This window comes from Penicillium waksmanii (genome assembly GCF_028829765.1).
Source record: "Penicillium waksmanii strain IBT 27052 chromosome Unknown utg000004l:1.0-5674109.0:1.0-5678898.0, whole genome shotgun sequence".
NCBI lineage: Eukaryota > Fungi > Ascomycota > Eurotiomycetes > Eurotiales > Aspergillaceae > Penicillium > Penicillium waksmanii.
In genome coordinates this window covers 2,626,863-2,649,842 of record NW_026643251.1, presented here as the reverse complement: position 1 = coordinate 2,649,842, position 22,980 = coordinate 2,626,863, and the positions used below count along the sequence as shown (strand labels likewise).

General features: G+C 46.1%; 8 protein-coding genes across 8 annotated transcripts; 1 reads left to right on the top strand and 7 right to left on the bottom strand.

Annotated features, from left to right (window-relative positions):
- Positions 1–167: 167 nt before the first annotated feature.
- Positions 168–688, bottom strand: N7481_003786 (amino acid permease/ SLC12A domain-containing protein; the record flags this gene model as incomplete). Its single annotated transcript, XM_057263005.1, has 2 exons — positions 168–555; positions 627–688. 2 exons carry the CDS (start codon positions 686–688, stop codon positions 168–170), a joined length of 450 nt encoding a protein of 149 aa, XP_057124666.1.
- Positions 689–2,449: 1,761 nt separating this feature from the next.
- N7481_003785 (uncharacterized protein) lies at positions 2,450–4,041 on the bottom strand (the record flags this gene model as incomplete). The annotated part of the gene is made up of 4 exons (XM_057263004.1): positions 2,450–3,375; positions 3,441–3,601; positions 3,666–3,769; positions 3,826–4,041. The coding sequence occupies 4 exons, from the start codon at positions 4,039–4,041 to the stop codon at positions 2,450–2,452; spliced, it is 1,407 nt and encodes a 468-aa protein (XP_057124665.1).
- A 4,551-nt stretch (positions 4,042–8,592) lies between these two features.
- On the bottom strand, positions 8,593–10,347 carry N7481_003784 (uncharacterized protein; the record flags this gene model as incomplete). Its single annotated transcript, XM_057263003.1, has 1 exon — positions 8,593–10,347. One exon carries the CDS (start codon positions 10,345–10,347, stop codon positions 8,593–8,595), a length of 1,755 nt encoding a protein of 584 aa, XP_057124664.1.
- A 765-nt stretch (positions 10,348–11,112) lies between these two features.
- On the bottom strand, positions 11,113–12,009 carry N7481_003783 (uncharacterized protein; the record flags this gene model as incomplete). Its single annotated transcript, XM_057263002.1, has 1 exon — positions 11,113–12,009. The coding sequence occupies one exon, from the start codon at positions 12,007–12,009 to the stop codon at positions 11,113–11,115; it is 897 nt and encodes a 298-aa protein (XP_057124663.1).
- Positions 12,010–12,547: 538 nt separating this feature from the next.
- Positions 12,548–15,172, top strand: N7481_003782 (retropepsin-like aspartic protease; the record flags this gene model as incomplete). Its single annotated transcript, XM_057263001.1, has 1 exon — positions 12,548–15,172. The coding sequence occupies one exon, from the start codon at positions 12,548–12,550 to the stop codon at positions 15,170–15,172; it is 2,625 nt and encodes an 874-aa protein (XP_057124662.1).
- A 1,186-nt stretch (positions 15,173–16,358) lies between these two features.
- Positions 16,359–17,594, bottom strand: N7481_003781 (MBL fold metallo-hydrolase; the record flags this gene model as incomplete). The annotated part of the gene is made up of 3 exons (XM_057263000.1): positions 16,359–16,926; positions 17,016–17,156; positions 17,239–17,594. The coding sequence occupies 3 exons, from the start codon at positions 17,592–17,594 to the stop codon at positions 16,359–16,361; spliced, it is 1,065 nt and encodes a 354-aa protein (XP_057124661.1).
- A 939-nt stretch (positions 17,595–18,533) lies between these two features.
- Positions 18,534–19,719, bottom strand: N7481_003780 (ABC transporter substrate-binding protein; the record flags this gene model as incomplete). Its single annotated transcript, XM_057262999.1, has 3 exons — positions 18,534–19,159; positions 19,218–19,499; positions 19,548–19,719. The coding sequence occupies 3 exons, from the start codon at positions 19,717–19,719 to the stop codon at positions 18,534–18,536; spliced, it is 1,080 nt and encodes a 359-aa protein (XP_057124660.1).
- A 1,897-nt stretch (positions 19,720–21,616) lies between these two features.
- On the bottom strand, positions 21,617–22,350 carry N7481_003779 (putative GPI anchored protein; the record flags this gene model as incomplete). Its single annotated transcript, XM_057262998.1, has 3 exons — positions 21,617–21,846; positions 21,995–22,016; positions 22,207–22,350. The coding sequence occupies 3 exons, from the start codon at positions 22,348–22,350 to the stop codon at positions 21,617–21,619; spliced, it is 396 nt and encodes a 131-aa protein (XP_057124659.1).
- Positions 22,351–22,980: the final 630 nt, after the last annotated feature.

Below are 22,980 nucleotides of genomic sequence, written 5' to 3'. Positions count from 1 at the left end.
TAGACATCCCGAATTCCACAAGTAGCTACTTGGGTACAATTCAAACTGTTTTACTGGAGCCTAGAGTATGGGAGCAAAGATCGACAAAAAATGTACAGGTGGTTGGAAATTCTCTAATGATCATCACGGAATGCCAAGAATTCCACGTCAGGAACCATCGATCTCACTCAAATGAAGCGAAGCCACATTGCCTCTAGAAAATTTCTGGCTTTTTTCTGACGCCATTCGACTGCATCAAGCTCAGCCTTCCCGGTGAAAAGATCTGCGTCTTCCGATCGGATCCATTTCGTTTTCTTGAAGAGCTTCCAAAACAAAATGAACCCGAAGAAAAGAGGGAATCCAATGTAGGATGTGATAAACCCGGGTGTACTCCATCCACCGGCAATGTAATCAAAACCATTGAAGAAGGTGATGATGCACAGATATCCCAGAGTAAAGTATGTTGAGTATGGCTGTAGTGGGAAGCTCAAAGGTAGAGAGGATCTGTCAACATGTTGGGATTGAATAGCGGCACGGAATCTGAGGTAGGCAATACAAATGGAGCCCCAAGTGTATCTGAGACAGCAGATTAGTTTAACGATTCCAATATTGTGCAGGAGAACTTGAAGGAATCGTGCAAAACTCACACGGTCGCAACAGTTTCCAGATTCTGGAACCACTGGAATGTCGTACTCGAGTCTGAACCCATCGACATGAATGAGATAAGAGATATAGACATTGTGATCAGAAGACACCATATCGGAATTCCTTGTTTGGTACAACGCAGAAAAACCCTGGGCGCTTTTCGATTTTGCGCTAAGGCGTAAAGATACCGAGTCCCCATGAATGCATACGAATTTCCGAATGAAATGGCGGAAATGAGAATGAGAGAGTTGATGACTGACGGCAAAGCCTTGATACCTGCTATGTTGACGGCAATTACCCAGGGTGACTGGGCCGTCCTATCCCCGCCCATCAAGTTAGGGTTGCCACTAGGACAGATCATGCTCAAAGCAAATGCAGCGAAGACGTAAAAATAAGAAGTCACCAGAAAACACGTTTGATAGCCCTGGGAATGTTCCGGCGAGGATTCTCGGCTTCACCTGCGGCGACAACGACAGTCTCGCAACCGTTGATCGCAAATTGAGCATCAGCGATATCTGGCCATAAGTCATTTTGTTTCTTCTAGAATGTTTGTTAAACATGATGTTCTCCTCTTAGGGTATTTTCTTACTATCCTAGCACGGGTAAAATCTCAAAAAAAAAAGTCGGACGCACCATCAGTTCATTATCCCCCAACTCCAGGTCATCATTTTTTTTTTTTGGTTTTCTGTTCTGGCTCAGAGATAACCATGATGATTGATGAAATATAGCAAAAACTTGCGCGCCCATTCACATTTTACCCCGGACACCAGATAGTATAAATATTGGACAAACTCATCTGATGTTCTCCCCGGATTTTGGCCGCGGGCAAATCCGCGGGTGGGGAATTCTCAACCGAGTGAGTGAATAAATGCCATGCCCACCCAGGGCATTCAACTCAGATAACCTTAGGCTCCATTGTGGATATCCAGAAGAAAATCTGTGGATAAGTAGTACTGACTACTCCGTACTAGCCATCTCTATGTGTTAGTGGAAGGCCATATCCCGGGTCTGTGGTCCTCTCCACCGTCACCTGCTCGAGGGCATCGACCCCCGGGGACTCGCCAATTGGCAGGGCCCATCATCGGACCCCGGGCGGAGAATTAGGAAGGGTACCTTAAGGTAACCACAGATTGCTGTTGTGGTTAACCGCGGTTAACCTCTGATGACTGCACAGCCTTGGAAGGTATAACTTTTATCTTGAAATTCAACTGATAGTCTTTATTGCGCTTAATTCGATCTGGTGCAAAGTTAAAATATTTCCGACCTGTGGAAGATAAGGTATTTTGATTTTGGTGTCGGGGTTTTTCCAAGTCAGGATCCCCTAAGTTTGATACAGGGGCGTTGCAAAGGTTTGAAACCATATTGCCCACCATGATTTACCGCCTTCTAATGGGAAACTAGTAGCTACCTGAGATGGAATAGATTGGCTTACCTATTCCATCTCAGGTAGCTACTTAGTCCGCCATTAGAAGGCGGAGAGAAGAACAGTTAACATGGGGTTTCAAACCTTTGCAACCGTAGTATACAGTCTCCAAGAGAGCAATCGTTTGAAATACCGGTGTAGTACGGCCAGGCTACGGTCAGCCGTACTTCGAACATAAATATTTTCATATCGTATTTATATAGTATTGCTTGATAATATCAGTGTCTTGCTCTCAACACACGTTGCTTTGCCCTTATTTCCTTATCCTTATTGTTTTTCCCTCTAAACACATGATCTCTACTAACACGATTTGCTATTGCCCTAACGAATTTAGTCGGCAGAGCTTCCTAGGGGCTGCACCAACAAAAGTGCAGTAAAAACCACCAAATTGAAGAGAGCAAACTAGTATGCATAACGAGTATCTGCGCCAAGTATACGTCCTTGGTCGATCTTGCGATTGGTATGCTGTAGCCACAATCGCAACACCCAAGCACTAGCGATTGTTGCTACGCCGAAGGCAGCATTCGATGACATGGCAGTAAGATAACGAGGGCCATCGCTCTTGGGGTAGAGATATGCCGTATAGATATAAGATGCATTTGCAACCACGTTGATGAACGACAAAGAAGCAGCTTTCTTTTCAGGAGTTTGACCCAGTGTTGCTGAAACCCATCCCAAAATGACCGAGTTAACTGCATAAGCTCCGCTAGCGAATAGGAAACAAGCAACATATCTTGCTCCAATGTTCAGAGTTGTGCATGAAATGATGTACCCCACAACTGCTAGACCCATAGAGATGGTGATGTGCCAAGTTCGCTCGTTGTACCGACCAGAAGTTATTCCAACCACAACACAGCAGATGCCGGAGAAAATGTAGGGAGGGCAAGTCAGAACAAGGGTGATGGTGTTATTAAATCCCAAGCTTCCGATCACGGTAGGGAAAAAGTTGTTGAAACCACAGGCACTAAGGTGCATGTTTTGCATGAAGGCTAGGAGGAACAGGCGTGGGTCACACATGGCTTGCTTCAAGCCGGCAAGAGCACCTTTAGACTCTTCACCCCCGACGGTGTCCTTTTGGATGCGATCGTGGGCAAGCTGTCGCTCCTCGGGCGTGAGCCATTTTGTATTCAAAGGATGGTCGGGAAGCATGAAGATTCCAAGACCTGCGACACCAAATGTAACCGCACCCTCGATGATGAAGAGCCATTGCCATCCCTTGAGACCAAGATGATGATCTAAAGTAGCGAACGTAGCGGCCGCAATCAAACCGGCAACTGCAGTCGCGACGATGTTGCCGGAGTATAGAATGGAGATGCGGAAAGCAATCTCTTTTCGTGTATAGAACAGCGATAGAAGAAAGAGTGCCCGGGATAAAATGGGGCTTCGGTGATACCCAAGAAAAAGCGGACAGCAACGAGACCCCTATAGCTCTTGGTCAAGGCTGTACAAGCTGATACAATTGCCCAGCTTGCCATACATATACTCATATAGAGAGAAGGTCTGATCTTCTTCGATGACATGAGCATGTTGGACGGGATTTGCATCAAGAGATAACTATGGAAATGTTTGCGTCAGTTTCCAGTGTTCCTATTATGGTATGAACGATCTTCTCGCTTACCCAACAAACAAAATCGAGATACAGGTGTTGTATTGAGTGCCTACCAGCCCGAGATCCTCCTCGATTCCATCGAGACGTGCGTTGGCAATGGCATTGCGATCAATCTAATTTCGATATGAGAATACATTTCAGTTAACGCGAACCCATCTATATCACTCACATAGTTCAGAAAATACATGGCCCACATGATAGGCATGATTCTCATGTCTAGCTTGCGCACAAGGGCAATCTCTCTGGCATCAGTCTTGGCTGTCGCACCAGAGTAGTCTCCCTTCTCATCCCCCAACTTGAGTGAGCTAGCATACTCGATTTGAGTGTGTCCGGATTCCTTTTCGATGCCAGAATCCGACGGAGTGGTTGTTTTTGAAGTTGTCATATTGTCTAGTCAAAGCCGTTGGCTTCCTGGTTTCGGAAAAAACACGGGGTTGACGATGTGGTTTGAAAAAAAAATACTTTCACAGAAATTGACAGGTATCCCATCGGCGAGGAAAGCACAAACTTATAGCCCATAATTTTTGCCCAAGACGGACTTAGAAGAGCCCGCCTCGATCCCAGATCACATATCCTGGACTGTGGCAAGAGGAAGATTAGTTGACAGTCCCGGTTTTAGTCCGGAAGCAGCCAAGACTTTCCGCGATGCCAAGAAGGCCAGTAAAGCCACGAGAGTGCACATACCCCAGGTTTCCGCTAATCATAACGAACCCCAGATTTCCCCCGCGCTGTCACTGGGTCCGGATGCGGGGGACATAGAACCAGAACCTATCGACGGCCAATAAGCACAATGTGGAACTTCAAGCCAAATCAGCCACTCGTCCTCCAGTGGGATTAGTGTCGGCTCTATGACCCTTGCGGACTATAGAAATACCGTTAGCGTGAACAAAAACGGTCTTGTCAAAGTCCGGGCTCGAGTCATGAGGAATTATCGTGAAGCGTACAATTCGTGAGTCCATTTCGTTTGACTCTGACAAAGTTAGGAACTTCTCTAAATGATGTCCTGCACTGGTAGCGCTGGTAGTTGAATAGCTATTCACTATAATTTTCCGAAGGGAATTATTCATCTATTCAGTTTGATATGATACAGGACTCATTGAGGCCATGTGAGGGTAAAACCTATCGCCGATAATTATATCAACATCAAGAGGAACTATCAACTTTAAATTAAGCCAATTAGCTGTTTAAGAGTGGACATTACATTATTTTACTGCATGTATCCCACGTAGTGGAGGCTATGCTTTTTCAAAGGGTGAAATAACAGCCTAACATGATCCGGCCCAACATTCAGCCTCATTACTCCCAATCTCAAGTCTCACAAATAAATGACGAATTATCTACCCCCACAACTACCGGAGTAGCGATAGGCGGACTCATTGCTGGGGAGGCCGGCTTCGCCGCTCTGCTTGCGCTTATTTGGCTGCTGGTACATCGCTGAAACAAACGAGATAAGAGTTTTGAGGCGTCTATGCAAAATACGCTTATGAGCGCAAACAATTTTACAAGTATGAGTGAAACCCAGATTGAAGAGCTGGACGGCAAGAACAATATTGCGGAGTTGCCGAGTCAGCACACTTAAAGATAATCTCAGTTTCTAAAACTTGAATACAACCTTTGGGTGTTCAGGACATCTGCTTTTTATTTTTGCTTCCACACAAAGAGCGATCATGTCCTTGCCCCACCAAGCCCAGACCCCTGTCGCAAATTTCAATCCAAAAACCTGAACAGAAGTTTGGGATATGGTCTCAAAATGGAATCTAAAGTCCTTGGAAACCACCCATTATGGGTCTTTGACTCTGATTTTGTAGGGAGATAGCAATGGATTCGAATGGGGTGCAACAAGCCGCGGCCGCATTTTGGCATAATGATCCTTACTACCCACGACCAGGGAAAGAGTTTGAGGGTGACAATTCATTGTGGAATGCGTTTCGAGAGCATTACTTACGGAACAGTGTGGAATGCATTAATATTGGGTCTCGGGAGCCACAAGAAGCAGAAAAGAGGCGCTCTTTGTCGGAACAGTTTATCTATCTCGAAGAGCATGAAGGAGACACCTGAAATCATGATACTAGGAAGCTCACTTGAGTTAATGTCAATACCCACCTAATTGCCCAAATTAGACTCTCAATCTACATCGCGTCTGGTTGATCACAGAAACACGATCGAAAGGCATTTAGTATTGGACTTTGCTTTGCCATACCTCTTAGCTTAGGGTAACCCACTTCCGCTATGTGAGGTTTTGCTGGGCGATAACTTTCGCACATACAAACCGCGAAATCGGTTGCCAAATGACAGTGATAGCATGGTTTTATTTGTAAGAAGTTAATCTCTTGACACTTAGATCCTTATGGTCTAGAGGAACAATTGGTTCCTCTAGGAAAGTCCATATGCGGGATAGGAGAAGCCGAGTTGCGGCTGATCTTTTTGCCTTTTTTGCAGAATTTCCAGAATCTCCGGGTCTCGAATCTGTCGACCGGCAACCAACTTCCTTTTTCTTTTTTCTTTTGCCTGTGACAAACGCTCTCTGTTTGACTTTTTATGTTGTCGATGTGCGGACTGATGCCTGAATACCTGAGCGCCTTCCATGTCAGGTATCTATTTGCTCTTTCAGTTGCATTGCCTTGGCCGATATTGCTGATGGCCAGAAGAGCAGTGGCTATTGACTTTTGCGCAGTGACAAGAATCACACACGAACAGTGGCCATATCGTACATCAATGAATGATACTCAGTGCCGGGCCCTTTTCCATTGGATAATTACACGGCAAACAAAGCAAATGCCGATTAAACAAGAAATGACGAAGAAAATGAAGCTCAGATTCGCAAGAATCAACCCTATCATTAGAGCGGGTTGGGCGCACGTGTCAGCCTCGTTCTCCCCGGGAATATCGCAGACCCTTGAAGGATGTGACAAGTAAAGTAATACGTAGGAACGATTATCAAAGCACAAGGGGTCAAGCTGGAGGTAAATCTTAGTATGCGTTTTCAATTTGATGGGACCAGGTAGTCAGTGTGACCAAACATACATCTTGGAAATCACGAAACACCAGTCCTTCACACTTCTCAGGATAGACCAGGGCCGCGAAAGCTGTTGAGCCGAGCTATCGCATTGGGATGGAGACGTTGTCGGCAAGAGTGTTGTCTTCGATTCCGTGTACTTTGTGCAGATCATGTTAGTCTCGACAGTTAAGAGAAACCGCACAAATCATAGCGAGGAAGGGTAGGTAGAATTGGTTCCAATAATGGGGATTTTGTGATTTGTGCCTTACCTGGGATGTCGCACGCCGAGTCGTACGCAGCGTATTACATCTAATCCACATCATGCAAAAAGCAAAAGTAATGAAAGGATTCAAAGAAATAGTCTGCCAAAACTTCACGGCGTAAGTCATATTTTGATTGGATAGCCAAGGGTCACGGCAGGCAAGATGAACCTCCCACGCCACAGAAAAGGCTATGCCGCCAAAAACGAGATTCGTTAACCTCTTGATACGGCTATTGAGGACATGCTCCTCGGCTAAGGGATGTATCTTGTGACTCCAGTACCAGTATAGTACCCAGATGCCCAAGGCGAGCAATAATATCCTAGGGGGGGGTTTTCAGCTTCATATGTAAAGCGTGGAGTTTTGAGTAGGCGGGAAACGGACATGATATGCATGAGGCGCATCTTTGACGAAATACTGCTAGTGCAATGTTCTGTGACTGATATAAGCACACCGATTGAAGTTTTAGTAGGTTTCCTGGCTTGCAGATGTGTAAGGAGTTTGAGTCGGGAAACTTGAATAGGGCATATTCATATGGCCAAGTACCTAGGTTCGATCGGCGAGATGTTATAATTGACAGTAGTCTTGGGAAGGACCCAGGGTTCCCTGTAGGCGAGGAAAGGCGTCGATAGACAGTTATGGGGGTATATGGATAGAAGGCACCTAAGGGTGAATGGTAGAAATAAAATTGGTGCCAGAACCGTCAATTATGTTAGAGGAAGGTATGATCAATCCTGAAAAACCTAGCACAGCCCCTCTTCTATTATTATTGCTGCCAAGGGCTGGGGCTAAAAAGCTCGGGGGCCAAAGGGTCGGGGGTCAAAAAGGTCGGGGCCATTCTGATTCGTTTCGCAACAAGATAATCGGTACGGAGTATATGCGTTCCTCTTTTCAAACTTCTTTTGTCTAGCTTCAAGAAGAATTTTCTTTTAACTGGCGAAGTAAGGATAAAAAGGTAATAACTGACCAGATATACGCCATTAAGCTATTATTTGCCATTATATACTAGGGGTAAAGGCGGGCGTGCCTAGGTGGGTTTCTCACCCTGCTCTCACCCTTCTCTCCCTTCTCGCCCCATTCTCGCCATCAAAAAAATCGAGTTAGTCTTAAAGTGCTTTAATTGGATTTAATTAAGTAAGACCTCAGTTGAGCAAGTCCGCATACCCGCGGGGAGGCCTCGGACGTAAAATAATACTATCATCACCACCACCCCGTCCTCACCTCTCTCACCTCTAGTCTTCAGAATTCTCACCCATATCACCCGAACTTACCTTGAAGCAAAACGCGACGCTATTTTAAATCCAAGGTCTCATTGATAACTGAACGAGTTTGGTGTGTTAAGTACGGCTGAGCGGACGGGAAGCCCTGTTCTCCACATCTTAAAGTCGTATGTGCTTAAATTAGCAAACTTACGGATCATGAAGTACATTCCATCGACAATAAGCCAGATCTACTGTCGTGGGAAGATGGACATACTCCGAATTATGGCTGCGCCTTATTTTACCGAAAACCTATTTCAAGTTCAGCGCGTTGCAAAAATAAACATTTAGTAGTAGTTTGCGAGGTCCCAGACTGAGAGGAAATTTCAACCAGCGCCCATCTCATTCTAAGATTGAATACTTGTAGTTCATTGTTTAGAATTGGGGGTGTCAATACTATATACCTTCACAGACTCCTACTAGTTGGTACTAGCATCTACTGAGCTGCCACTGGCAGTCGAGTTGAGATGTAGTTTCCGAAATGCAGAAAGCCAGTCAGCGTTATCGGCAATAGTTTGATCCCAGGCATCCTCGGTATGAAAGAGCACCTTTCGTGCCTCCTTTTGAAACATTTCGTCCGTTGGTATGACGCCGAGTTCCATCTGCTTCCGACCGTATTGACTCAGATGGCGGGTAAATACATCCAAGAATCCTGGAAGTTGCGGCAATGTTTGGTCATCATGTGCGAGGGAGGGTTCTGGCTTTAGGCATTCGGGATATCCAGCATCTTCATTGGTCATATTGGTCCCTGACATTAGCAAAGAATACTGATCGCGAACGTCCTTGCTTGTTGCAGAAAATGGGACGATACACTCTGATTCCCATCCAAGAAGATAAGGCGGGTACGCGTTTTGGAGCTGGGCTGTAATGTGCGGGGCAAAATCATGATCCCCCTTCCAATCCTTCATTGTAGATCCTTTGCGGAAGTGCTTGGCTAGATGCGAGACGCGATCATCCCAATCATCTAGGATCACATCACAAAATCCACATCTTGACGTGAAACTCTTCATTTCCTTCTTCCAGTCGTCCAAGAACGGTGTATTATGTACTTGATGCACATGACGAAGATGCTGTACCAGATGGTCTTTTCTATGGAATGAGCGTAGTTCATTGGATAGGTCTTTGCAAGCGTCATAGTTGTGCATTGAGAGGTGTTCTTGCGATGGCTCCAACATATTGCAGAAGGCACACAGCATCTTTCCTGTGATCGAGGAGAAGACCGAAGGCCCGAGTGGTGCGCAATACCATGTTTCTAGATTCAGATGTAGCGATTTTTCATGCCGAACCCATTCGTATTTGGTCCCGAAGCGATCACAGCAAAACGTACAACAAAATATACGAGGCTTGCCGTTGTTAGACTGAGATTTGGTCACAAGCGCTTTTGATCGACGATTTCGAGTACGCGATGAGCGGGCACCAGATGACCAGGCTGAATCTGCAGATGACACACTGGATTCGCGGCTTGTGTTAGAATATGATCGACGAGATCGAGCAGAAGTCTTTCCACGGCCGCGGTATTGTTGATCGGTGCGATAGGGTGCCGGTGTCTCTTGCATCGCATTCATGATGGCTGCAACTGAGGCTGGTTCGTCCTCGGGCTGAAATGACTGCCATCGTTGCATTGGGTCTAGTTCGTTTGTATTTGAATTTTGTGACGGTGTGTTTCTAACCTCCGAATTTGACACAAAATACCGACTCCTCCGTCGGGGAAGACCGAATTGGTTGCTGTGGATTTGAAGAGACGTCTTCTGAAACCTGGCATCGCCTGTGGGCGGCGCACTAGCAGTAGCTGCGACGCCTAGTGCAGTGCTTATTAGAGCCTCACTTTCGACCGGAGGGAAGTTCCCCGCTAAGAGTGGCGAATTGAAGATGTCTGAAAAGCCCTCGATGGAAGATGACGCCGAAAAGTTACTGATTGCCGGATCTTCTTCATAACTCAACGATTCCGGCGCGGGCGTATTGCAAGAATCGATATTCCATAGCCCGCAGTCTTCTAAGTCTTGATTATTGAATATATTGGTATCAAAAGTAGCGTCATTTGTCGCAAAGTCTATTGGTGGTATCGGTGTTTCCGTACTTTCGCCCTCATTGGGGCAAACATAAATATCGCCGGGGGTTTGAGTATATGTTAAATCAAAAAAGGTTGACTCGAAATTATCTTGATCGTGGGTCATATTGTATGTGCTGCAACTCGCACATGTTCATTGACGCAACTTCTGAGTCGAAAGCCGGGGCCAAAGCCTCCACCCGAATAATTTTAAGGGCGGGTTCCAGCTGACGAGGTGGAAATCTTACATAAACGCCAAGGCTGGCCGGCATAATAATAGTCCGGGCTCCCAAACTGCACGCCAGTTTGACGGGTATTCATAATCATTTCACGAGCTTTTATTGGTCGATGGAGCCCACCACACTGTAGGGTTTAGAGCAGCTCAAAGATCACTGCAAAGATCATAGCAGTGGTATTCTGGGACAAGGGATATTTCAGCCCTTGATGAGACCCAGCTGTGGAGGGAAATAAGTTAAAGTTATAACTACTCGCTCGCAGTACATAAGTCACCACCTGACTACTACTACCTCACCTCCGTAGCTACCTCCTACACCTCTTGCACGTAGTACTCTATGTTACACTTCTGAACATTCCTCTAGTCTTATTCCCGTCATTATTGCTGCTCTTGTCAAGTGTTTTGTGTTGAAATGGAACCATGAGCTGGACCAAATCTTATACCACGATTTGCTTTTGAGAATGTACCTTTTGATGACCTAGGTAGTGAGACATTTTCTCAAATCAACAGTCTTTTGAAAAGAGCTTCTATTATGGTGGTGGTGATGATTCACCCAGTGTAGTATAAGAGTATGTATATGACCTTTTGTATAATATAGGATAGTAATGCACAGCAAATATCAAATACAAAGACACTACCTTGATCCATTGGGAATAATCAGCTCGATAAATCCCCACTCACAAAGACAACCAAAACAGCTGCATAAGCAGCAGACGCAGCAAATACTTCTGCACGACGAGCATTCGTCAGAAGTCCAACGAACAGTGAAAACACTACAGTATAAGCAGCTAGAATTGATAGCCTTTTATTCGGGCCTTTCACGTAGTATAGATTGAAAATTGAACCGAACAACATCGCAGCAGCAAGAACGATGTTAAGAATAGTCGCAATGGCTGTGATCCGATTGGAAGAGAGATAGGCTATTGGACTGTTCCCTCTTCTTTTCCGTTTCCTGTCCATAAAGAGCACTGAGCAGTGGTCTCGCAGGAAAGATGAGATTCGATCCTCCCCTGGAGGACGAACCAGCGACAACAAGTCGTCGTGGTCATCGTAGATAGTTTCACTGTTTCCCTGCAAAATTGGTACGCGACTAGAATTTTCATCACACAAATTTTGGATGTGAGAGTGATTTTTGAGTGCTTCGTATGTTCGTTTCGATGGTCTCGGCAGTGAGAGAAGGGCTGAATCCAATAAGATGGCCTTCTTATACTCCTTCAGCGTCTTTCTAATATTGAGTGCTAGTTCCATTCGCTTTTGATCTTCCGGAAATTCTCCATTGGTGAGATCTGCCCTGCTCTTGAATTTTTCCCAGTCTCGCCGACCTTCCTTTGCCTCCCATGAGGTCTTAATATCCTCTCGATCGTATTTGTCTTGGAGCGCTTGAAGGTCCGCAAGCTCGCTTTGGAGATAAAGGAGATTCCGGGCTGACAGTTGGTCAAAGCGTTTAAAAATAAATGTAGTGTGGTCATAGTCATTTGCGATGAATTGGGCCAGTGAGGGAAAACCCTTGACATAGTGTAGTTCAGACCCATCCTTCTCCAGGTCCAGACTCATTACTGAGAGTTCGAAATAGAATAATATAGGTGTATCTCGAGAAGATAGGAAGCCATGTAAAGAGAGAGATGAAAATGAAGCAAAATGGGATTATTTGGGCGCATGAACAAGGCGGCTCGAGTTGGGCGTCATCTCACATGCTTGGCAGAGGCTGAGCTATTCAAAGTGAGGCTGAGCACGTTGTATTCCCTTCAAATATTCCCCCTCTCTTGAACTTCGCCAAATTGTGCCATCGCTATTCATTTGGAGTTGAATTAGAGTAGCCCCATTGTGTCTGGATTTCTGATCGAAACCGACACTTCCCGAATTACGATTCCACTCAGGTACAAACATGTGTTCATCAGTCCCCCAGGCTTACAAGAGGACGGACTGACTAAATTACATTGCACTATGCAGAACCATCCACTCCGCGGATAATCGCGAAATATTTCACCTACCATTTTCTGAGCGAACCACCCAGACATTCTCCACTGAGAATCCGCTTGAAAAATAGTGAGACTGGATAGAGCTGGCTACCATTCCTCCCCAGCTACACAGGATGTCACGGCCCCAGGGTCCGGTGGCACCTGAGCTGTCAAGTAGGCATGATCCCCCATACTCTAGCCCCTGGGATGGTATGCATGAGAATTTCATTCGCACAAACAGAAGACGGGAGTCGGAGTTGGGGTTTGTCGCGGAGAACAATCCATTCGCTTTCTCTCCCGGTCAGCTTAGCAAGCTATTAAACCCAAAGAGTCTTGCCGCATTCCATGCCTTGGGCGGACTTTCTGGGTTAGAAAAGGGTTTACGGACAAATTTAATGCGAGGTCTTAGCCTTGCTCAAGCAGATTTTGAGGGCAATGTTAGTTTTGAAAATGAAAGTGAACCAACCTCCCAGAATCTGGATTCAGGCAGATCGAGTCCCAGGTTGTCGGGAACAAGCATTGAACCAAGCAGCACCGATGAAGCATATTCGGATCGGAAGCGAGTATTTGGACAGAACAAGCTGCTTGAAAAGTCACCAAAGAGTTTCCTTCATTTTGCACTGATGGCGATCAATGGTAAAATCGTGGGGCTGTTAACAATACTAGCTCTGGCGATCCTTGCGCTGGAGCTTTACGATTCGACGACGGCACGTTCAACTGCTCAATCCTATCGGGTCGAGGGGATGACTATATTCGTTGCCATTTTAACAGTGATGCTAGTAGGCGCCGCCCATGATATACAAAAGGAACGATACTCCTTGGAACTTACAAGAAGGAAGGAAGTCCGGTTTGTTAAGGTCATGCGTTCTGGCAAAACGGTCTTGATTTCTGTCTATGACATTTTGGTGGGTGATGTGATACATCTGGAGCCTGGAGACCTTGTGCCAGTCGATGGAATCTTGGTCGAGGGCTACGGTTTGAAGTGCGATGAAAGCTCTGCGACAGGAGAGTCAGACACGGCGCGCAAAACATCTGCACATGACGTTTCTTATTCAGTCGAGACACAAGAGCAACCTTCGAAAATCGACCCATTTATCTTATCCGGGTCCAAGATCATGGAAGGCGTAGGGACCTGCCTGGTCACAGCTGTTGGGGTTCATTCAACATGGGGTAGGATAATGATGAGTATCCACGACGGTGATGGCAAAATCAAGATCAGAAGGGATTTCCTTGCTAGTGAGATTCTTCGATCTGGAATTTCTATTGGCCTGCTGCTTTTCATTATGCTCTCTGGCATGTTGCTCGCTCAACGGAGCAACGTCATCGACGCCATTACGGATGTCGCCCAAATACTTAAGCACGTCCAAATCGTGACTACGAAAATACTTTCCGGGCAAGAGAATTTCTCAAGGGTCACCACATTTGCCTTTGAATCAGCAAGCAGATTCGTGACCCCATTGAAAACCCACAAGGCCACCAAGGTCACCACTATCAGCTCCGATAAGACGACCACTCTGAGGAATTATTTGTGGAGCAATTTTCCTGTAGCTTTTACGCTTCCTTGGAGCCATGGAGATGGTTTACAAAAGATCGCCCACGGGGCAGTGTACTCTGGACCAGCCATACATTGCAGATCAAGATTCGTCCTTCCACTAAGAATTAGCAATACCGAAGTGGATGCCCTGCCGGATACTGGGGCTGATGAAAATGCCATATCGTTTGACTGTGCACGCCGCCTTGGAATCAAAATCGAGCGCGGTCTCGACTCTGAGAGTAGCGCCGCATTTCGTCTCGCCAATGGCCGGATGGTCAAGAGCTGCGGTATTGTAAGGATCCCACTGTCATTTGCTAAGGGGAACAAGAAACCCTTCAAAAGGCCAATTTCTTTCACGGTTTTTTACGCCCTCGCTGTACCGATGATTCTGGGTCGGGAGTTTCTAAAAGACACGGAAACCTTGAGTCGCTATACTAATCGCCTAAAAAGGACGACGACTACCCTGTCATCTTCCATCCCCCGCATCATGCATCTCAACGTGGCCAAGGAAAGGATGCTTTGCTATGTCAATGGTGTCCCGGTGTACGCTAACGCCGACACGGGAGCTGAAATGAACCTCGCATCACCAGAGTGGGCAAAGCGGCACGGTGCAGTTATTTCAAAGCCCGATCCAGGTTACGAAGAAGTTATGTTGGCGGATCGTAGCTGTGCGCGGATACTTGGACAGTTCAATGCTCGCTTCCAAGTGCACGATGAATCCAAGCCCCGGGGGAAAAGTCGCTCTAGAGTATCGACAAGGACATTCTTCATTCTTGGGGGCTTGACATCAGAAATTCTGTTGTGTCAAGACTTGCTATTTGATGTTCGCGCTTTCAAAGAGCGAAAGAAATCTTTTGTTCTATGCAATGCTCCGACTTCTGGCTCGTTCTTGGATGTCAACTTCGTCACCTGGCTTTCCAAACGAGAGAAAAGATTTCTCGGGTTCTTTAAGGCGCACAAGGAACCGAACAAAATTGCCGCAGCGGTCCAAAGTGAAGCAGAGTTCCGGCTAAAACTTGATGATGACGATGCTCGCGAACAACACATACATAAACATGCCAAGCTTGCGGTGTACCACTTTCAGGAGCCAGAGAGATCCAGGCGTCTCGAAGCGGAAAACAAAAGACACCGCGAATATATTCAAGGCAGAGAGAGAAGAGAACGCGAATATTATTATAGACTGGCAGTAGCGGCTGCACCGCAAAACACGATCTCCAGTTGCTAGGTCGGTTGACCTTATCGGCCACATTTTCTTTCCTTTCAGGATTGTCCAACTACTCGGAGTTTGTCTTTTCTCTACTGCACATTTCTAAGGGTTTCTTTCGGCAAAATCATTTCATAAATACTTCAGGCCTGGAGGAATATGTTTCACCTTCATTAAATTATATAAAATACTTTGAAATAAATCAGGACTAGCACATCAATTTAAGTCATATACCTGACATTCATGGGCTTGGTAACTAGTAGCAGAGCAACATTATTCTTTCCATCTACTCACAAGAGCTACTATTCAAATTTATGTACTACGAGTAGGTAGAAGACAGGAAAGCCTCAATTCAGGCTGGCAACTACCTAGGTATTGTCTATCTATTCCTACTTCATAGCTTTCTGTCTGTAGTTATATAAAAACCTTTTTGACGATATTCTGGCTGACATATTATGTTCCGGGTTTGTGAGTACTAATAGAAGTATCGATCATCGGATGCAGACCCATCTTATCATGTTTTGGACCTGTTCTTCTTTGCTGACGTCGCCTATAATGCAAATTACACGCCGTCCTATATTATCCTTTTAGTACATAGATAGAAATAAATTACTGAGAAGCTCTGTCGTATTTGCCTCTCTTCTCGATCTCCTCGCTCAGCAACTTCAAGTCTGAAATCTGCTCTTCGACACCATTTACCTATTCCGGTGGTGAAAAGTTAGAAGTCATTTAAAAGGAGATGTTGCACTATGGAATGGAACTCACCGCGACAGCCATACCATCATTCGCTAGCTGAAGGGCGATGGTTCTGCCAAGTCCTCTCGAGGCATCAGTTATGATAGCAACAACCATTATGGTGAATAAGCGATTTTCTTGATACAACAGTGACCTGACGTAGACTGAACAATTGTTACACAAGTGGAAATCTCTGTTGCATTAAATACCATCTCAGCTACATGTATGTCTGCCTCGGAATGCTGATTCTGTGTCTCTTTCTTGGATTACCAGGGCTGTGCACGGCATTCGGTAGACGCCGGGATCATAGTCGGCCGTAGCTAAATCTCAAAAGAGAGCCGAGGAACAACACTCTGGAAGTTTTCTGCTATTGTTTCAAAAAGTTCAGAATGAAAATATATCATATTTGAGAAGATTTAGTAGGAGATAAATTTCGAAACCGCCAAGCCACCGTCAACTGAAGATATCTAGATCAAGTTGCTGCCGGTACAAGGTCTTGAAGGAATTTCCAGAGTGTTTTCTCCCGCCAATTTCTTTTTTTCCACTCATTGGCCGATAAGGGAAATAGGTCAACAATTCCTAGCAAGCTGGAGTCATGAGCATATATGAACCAGACGTTACTTTCCGCATCCGCTTCTTGTGCTTTCTCAATAGTGTCCATTGCCTGTTTGATATCCAAGCCCATGTTCGGTCGGAAAAATGGCATTTCTATAGACCCAGTCCGCTCTATCAGCAGCTCCTGATATACGAGAGCTCCGGGGCATGGAAGTGAAGTTGGAATAGTTGAGCTTAGTTGAATATCCTGAGGAATGTGCATGTGTTTAGAGGGCCTGATTTCTCCGCTATGGTGGCAGAGATCCCCTCCCATAAAGATAAATGTGTCTGGATTGGTTGTTGTACGTGCTAATGCACCAAGGTGGCCAATGGCGTGACCGGGACTATCTATGATGTAGAATGAACCATCACCAAAGAAATCGTGTCCTTGGAACTGGCCAACTTGGACCGAATCTCGAAAGTCAATTTCGCGTAAATTGCGTCCACTTTCGTACAACGAAGGTCAGCCGAGGACGAGATTACTATGATAAATCACAGCGCAGTTAAGAAAAAAAAAAGTCATTTCAAGACTTACGCAAAGTCACTCTGGCGGACTGGAGAATCTGGCTTCGCCGGATATCCAGGAAGAAACTCGGCCTTGAAACCAGGCCCGACAATGAGCTCAGTAGAGCCAGGAAATCGCGAGGGATCTCCAATATGGTCCCAGTGCCAGTGGCTGTCGCAAATAAACTATTAGCCTCTTGTTGACCTTTATTTGAAAGTTGTTTCATGAAGGAAAGGAAATTGAAGTTTCTTACCTCCAAATAATACTTGAAATTTCGCTTGCCGCGATTCCTCCTTTCTCGAGAATGTCGATTACCTCTTCCTCGACTTCAATTTTCCATCCTCTTCCCTTGAGAGGTTCTGCGACTGCTGGCGCAAATGTGTGCCAGTCTCGAGGAACACCAAGGTCATAGAGAATCTTCTGACCCGACGGATGTTCGATCAAGAATGACCAGGCAGGAAGGATAGGCATGTGTTTCATAGATTCCATGGGAGGTTCCATTAAAAATTCCAACAGTATATTGCCAATTCGGGTTGTGGAATCTATTATGCGAACCTGGACGCTCTGGAAGCCCGGAGGCACGTTGAAGGTGGTGGATTGGTGTGACATGATTAGATAGCCTCAAAAATTTGACGCAGACTCGCGCTGAATGTTCTCTAGGCGCGAAAATAGAGCCTGACGTTTTTCTATTCAAACAGTGGTGAGATTCTGAAGACTTAGGATGCCGAGAGCCGATTGATAGCGGAGAAGGGCTGAGGTAACCGAAATGCGGGGAACTCTCGCGGCAGTCAAGAGGCACTTGTTGCCATCAGGATACGCTCTGTTCTACCCAATTCCTGAATTTCCTTGCAAAAATGCCGGATTCTTATGTGCGACGGCGTGCATGCCTAGTGTGTGTTCAATGTCATGCGCGAAAGGTAAGCGAGATCATGGAAATTCGACACAGAAGGCTTGGCAGCTTGGTGAATCGACAGATCAAATGCGATCTGCAACAGCAAACAGCCAGGATCATGTCTTAATTGCAAGAGGACAAACATAGAGTGTCGGTGAGTGTCTAACCAGGGATTTGATTCTCTCCTTGATTTACTGTCTTCTCGAAATGGAAGCACTTATTTTTAGATTTGCTTGGAAATGTCAATCATGTTTCAAGGGAAATAAGCCAGAATTCTTCCGCTAGCTCCAAATTAAGAGTAAAGCTAGATCTAATTATGTTAAAAGCTGTTGTTGTATTTCCTGGCCTACTCAAGCGACGCCCGATAGGTTTCAGTATCGCCGTCGGGTTTCAGTTCACGTTCCACACAGCGAGAGGGCACAGCCTTACGTGTGAGCCAAGAAGTATGTTGCTTACCTATTTATAGATTAAGATGAAAACATTCGCCAAATAAATGTATTCTATATTTCCCCCTACTAGTAGAACCCCCATAGGCCAAAAGCCTGACGGTTGCTATTGCCGAATTCTAATATACAAAATCGTGTCTTCTATATACAAACCCAGCCTCCCTTTCATAATCCAAAATCTAGGCATTTTAGCTCCAAAAAAATCGCCATTTACTTTCTCCCGCGTAACAAAGAAATATCACCCTGGGCAGTTCCAATAGAAGTCTCGACCTGAAGTTTCCACCACTCGACGGATTCACGATTCTCCATGAAAGTGGAAAACTGGGTGAGAGACGAGGAAGGGTGATCCCAAACTTTTCCCGCCGTAGACGACAAGTCCTTTCGGACGAGGTAGCTGCCATTAAACGTCTTCTGGTGGTCGTCGCTTAGTAGCCAGCTCATGAACAATTTGGCACTTTCGGGACGAGGGGTCGAAGCAAAGATAGCACCGGTTTGAGGCCAATACATTAGAGAGTCCTTAGGATCGATGCTGTCTAGGTTTCCCCCGACTGAGGTGGTAAAGGACAGAGACCGGGTTGAATTCTTTCGCTCGATTTCGGCTGCTGGCTCACCGGTGCCACGGACCCATTTCACATTCTGTTGGAGAAGGGCATCGAACCATTCCCAACCGTATTGGTTTATGATTATAGAGAATAGATACAGCACAGCATCATCGTCATTGGGGTAAGTCAGAACGAGCTTGTTCTTCCACTCTGGGCGAGTGAATTCCTCCCAGGTTGACGGAACATTGGATTTCTTGAGGAGCTTGGGGTTGTAGACAATACTGCCGAAGTTGACTAACATAAATTGTGATTAGCAAGCGAAGTATAAGATATTCCGTGAGCTCTTGCTTACAGATAAAAGCTGGCACAAATGCGGCATCAGGATCTCTGATAGTTGACCAGATATCCTCCCAATGGGCCGGTTTATAGGGGTACAGTCTACCCTCCTTCTTCCAACGAGGATAGTCATGGACGGTTTGCAAGACTGCAATATCGGCGCCAGCAGACCCGGTACGTTGAAACTGGCGATTGACGCGGCTATCGTGATATTTCGAGACATCGACAGTGAGGTTTAGCTCAATATCCGGGAAACGGGCTTTCCATGCATCGATGGTAGATTGGCCCTGGCTCACATCTACATCATGTCAGCTTTGCTTCTTTATACATATTCTATAATACGCACCATCTCCTCCCCAAAGAACAACGAGGCTACCGTGTTCTCTCTTGGCAGCGGCGTAAATTTGGTCCAGTGAACGGTTTTCAATGGCAGGAGAGTGTCCTGGGAAAGAGTTCCATTCTGGCAATACTGCGGCAGCCAGGCCGAGGAAGCCCCAAAGAGAGATTGCAGTTTTCATATCGAGCAAAAGTACAAAGTTCCTGCGGGTAGTAAAATGGACCGGATGATGTGCTGAGTTAGCTACTCTTCGGACAACAGATATAGGAGAATGATAAAGGATAATAACAACGGTACAGTTCCGCGCCGATGACCAACCCTCCTTGCTGCCCGAACCCATAGTCCTGGTACGAAAAGTTGATCTTTACCCAATAAGATTAAGGGAAGTCTTGGAGGTATGGTGCGATCCGAGACATGGACCCACTCTGGACAGGCTACAATACTTTATTACCCTGCAAGAACAGCCTCGTGAAACAAGCTTAATCTAAGCTGACTATTCCAGCATCTATTTTCCGTCATGATGCAGACATGCTGAGCAATATGGTCTGAAACAAACACCTCACCCGGCACGATCTAGATAGTGCCCGCTAGGCCTACCCTTTCTCCTCGGCTATATTCAAACCTACACGTTTATCTCGATTTCATTTCGATGATCCCGCGTCTTTTCACTCCGGGTCATACGATTCGCCCTGGGATTTGCCAAGTCTAGGTAGCAACACAGCCACATTTGAGTATGGTTACTAGTTACTATTCTTGGACATGCAGACCGCTGATCAGTACTACTAGATTATGCCCATGGCTGTTATAATTGATTTCATGACCAATTATCATTCGAAGAGGGTATGTTACTAGTACCACGAAGGCTAGACTGGGAGGTCAACTGCCACTTCTCGTTTGTTAGTAGTCGTTAGAGCTCGCTCCCAAAATATTTTTCTCTTTCCTCCCTGATGAAATGTGCGAAATTGTCTCCAGAGAAAACAATATCCTGCCAGAGTTGCATTCGGATTAGAATATTAACTGCGATGAGGGTATTCTTGAGAAGAGATGAGGCCTGGAGCTGAAAAATAAGGAAAAACTGGGGAATCGGGGAATCTCGAAAAAGAACTGCGGCTTTGCAATTTCTCATGAGATTAAAATCCCCGCAAATTTGAATCATGCTTAGTAGCCCTGGTAAAAGTGTACTTAGCTTTAATGACTTCATTTGATGGATTGCCTCTTAGTTCTTAATTCTACGGCAGTGGTAGGACGTTGTCTAGAGACAAACATGACGATCACAGCCTCAGGTCGCTGTATACACGCAAGAGGTTTCGGCTCAACCCTATACGCAAGTCATGTTGGGCTGGGCGCGGTGCCTCAGGCAGCCATATCGAGATGCTGGTAACTATAGCATTTGAATAAGACTTGGTTAGGTAGAGCCCGACTCCCTTGTGTAGAGGGGGGGATATAGAGTTGTAGATCTGGTCTTGCCCTATATTACAGGCAGTACAGATCTATTTAACTTGAGGTCAATCCAAATCATCAACCTGGAAAGCCCAGCGATCATGGCCCAATCCTACTGGTGATCCTACTGATGACCGGGATGGATCAAAGGACCAAGTGATAAGAGCGGGAATGGAGGTACCGTATCCCAGCTGGCATGATAGGATAGAGTTGACCATGCCCTATGATAAGGATCAGCTACAAGGTAATGAGGTATCCGGTAAAGAAGAATTGTAGTCATCAAATGAATCAAAGAAACGTTATGTCCAGGCAGTATGTCAACACAAACAACGAAAATAAAGACATAAGCAACCCAGACGGGTTTATTATGTATTATCTAATCAAAAAATAGACATAAAACATACGCAAAAGCGTAATCAGTTAGTGAATAAGATATCAAGAAAAAGAAAAAAAAAACGAGACCCTTAACCCTGGCCGTCAACGCCTGGTGTCGACAGCGACCCGGTACAACCAGTCCAAACCGTGCGATAAACGAACGGGATGGGAGATGGTTGGCGGGAAATTGCCAACACCGTCGATGCGCTAGCGCTCAAAACGCACCGAAAACACATTCAGATTCGCATTGGAAGTGAAGGGGTTTACAGCAGCAGAACGGCGGCACCGAGGACGGCGGCCAGACCGGCACCAGCGCCAGCGGCGTTCATGGCACCGGCGTTGAAGGCAGGCTGGGAAGGAGCGGGGGTGGAGCCGGAGCCGGAGGCAGCGGGGACACCGGTGGCATCGGCGCCCGAGGGGACATAGGGGGGTCGAGACGGAGGCCGGGGCGCTGGAGGAGGCAGCGGGGGAGGTGGGGACAGCGGAGGAAGTGCTGGATTGTGTGTTAGTTTTGTGTTTTGGGTTGGTGGTGATCATAATCTTTTCTGATATTCAGATTGATCTTGATGAGATGGATACTTACCACTTGTTGCACTGGGTGACGGTCTGGGTCACGAGGGGACGGGTGACAGTGAAAGAACCGGTCAGGGTGACGCTTCCGGGCTGTTGAGGAGTTAGTTATGTTCGATTAATAGCGATGGGTGGATATATAGGATTGGGATGTTGGTGGTCGGTCCGAGTGATGCGACGGATGATTCATCTCATCTGTCATCACCCAGGGTGACATCCAAACAAGGTATTTGATGCAAAAACATTGATAGAAAATCGATAGAAAATTGAACAAAAAACGTACAGTGGAGACGCTGTAGGTCGAGCCGCCGTGGACGATGGAGGTAGCCTCGGGGCAGAAGGTGGTGTAGTCGGTAACAGTCTCAGTGACAACACCGGCGAAGGCACCAGCGGCCAGGGTAAGAGCGGTAGCAATGGAGAAACGCATTTTGAATGGTTTGGGAGATAAAGTTGATCGAGGAATGTTCCTTGAAAAGATCCGACAAAAGTCTAAAGAGTGACTGGAGTTGTTTAAAGAATGTAATCGGTCAAGAAGAACCGGAGTGAGCAAGAGAATGTGGATGGAGAACGAGAAGGGGAAGAAGACGGGGGCGAGGAGGTTTATAGGGTGAACAGGGACGGGATTGGGACCATGGGCCACTCTCAGGTACCCGGGGCCACTAGCGCAGGAGAAATGAGAAAAAAGGGGCGGTGGTGGCAGTACGGGAAATTAACTGCTGTTGTTGGGCTTATTTCCACAATCTAGCCCCATTGACCCAATATGCTCCAATCAGAGAAGGCATCTCCTTAAGAACACGCCCACGAACCGGTTTGTGTGGTCCGGGGATCTTTACCCGCTTGGGCCGCAGTGGAGGCTAGGGCTTTGTCTGGAGGGTCTAGATTCGTCATGCCCAAGTGAAGGTACTCTACTCGTACGCAGACAGTACTTGGGTGTTGACATAGAAGAAGTATACCGAGTATGCATAACTTAACGGTATAGCTTATTACTTTGAGTGAATCTTCATACTCAGATGCTAAGATACTCCTACCACTATGTATATAGAACATCATTTTGGTG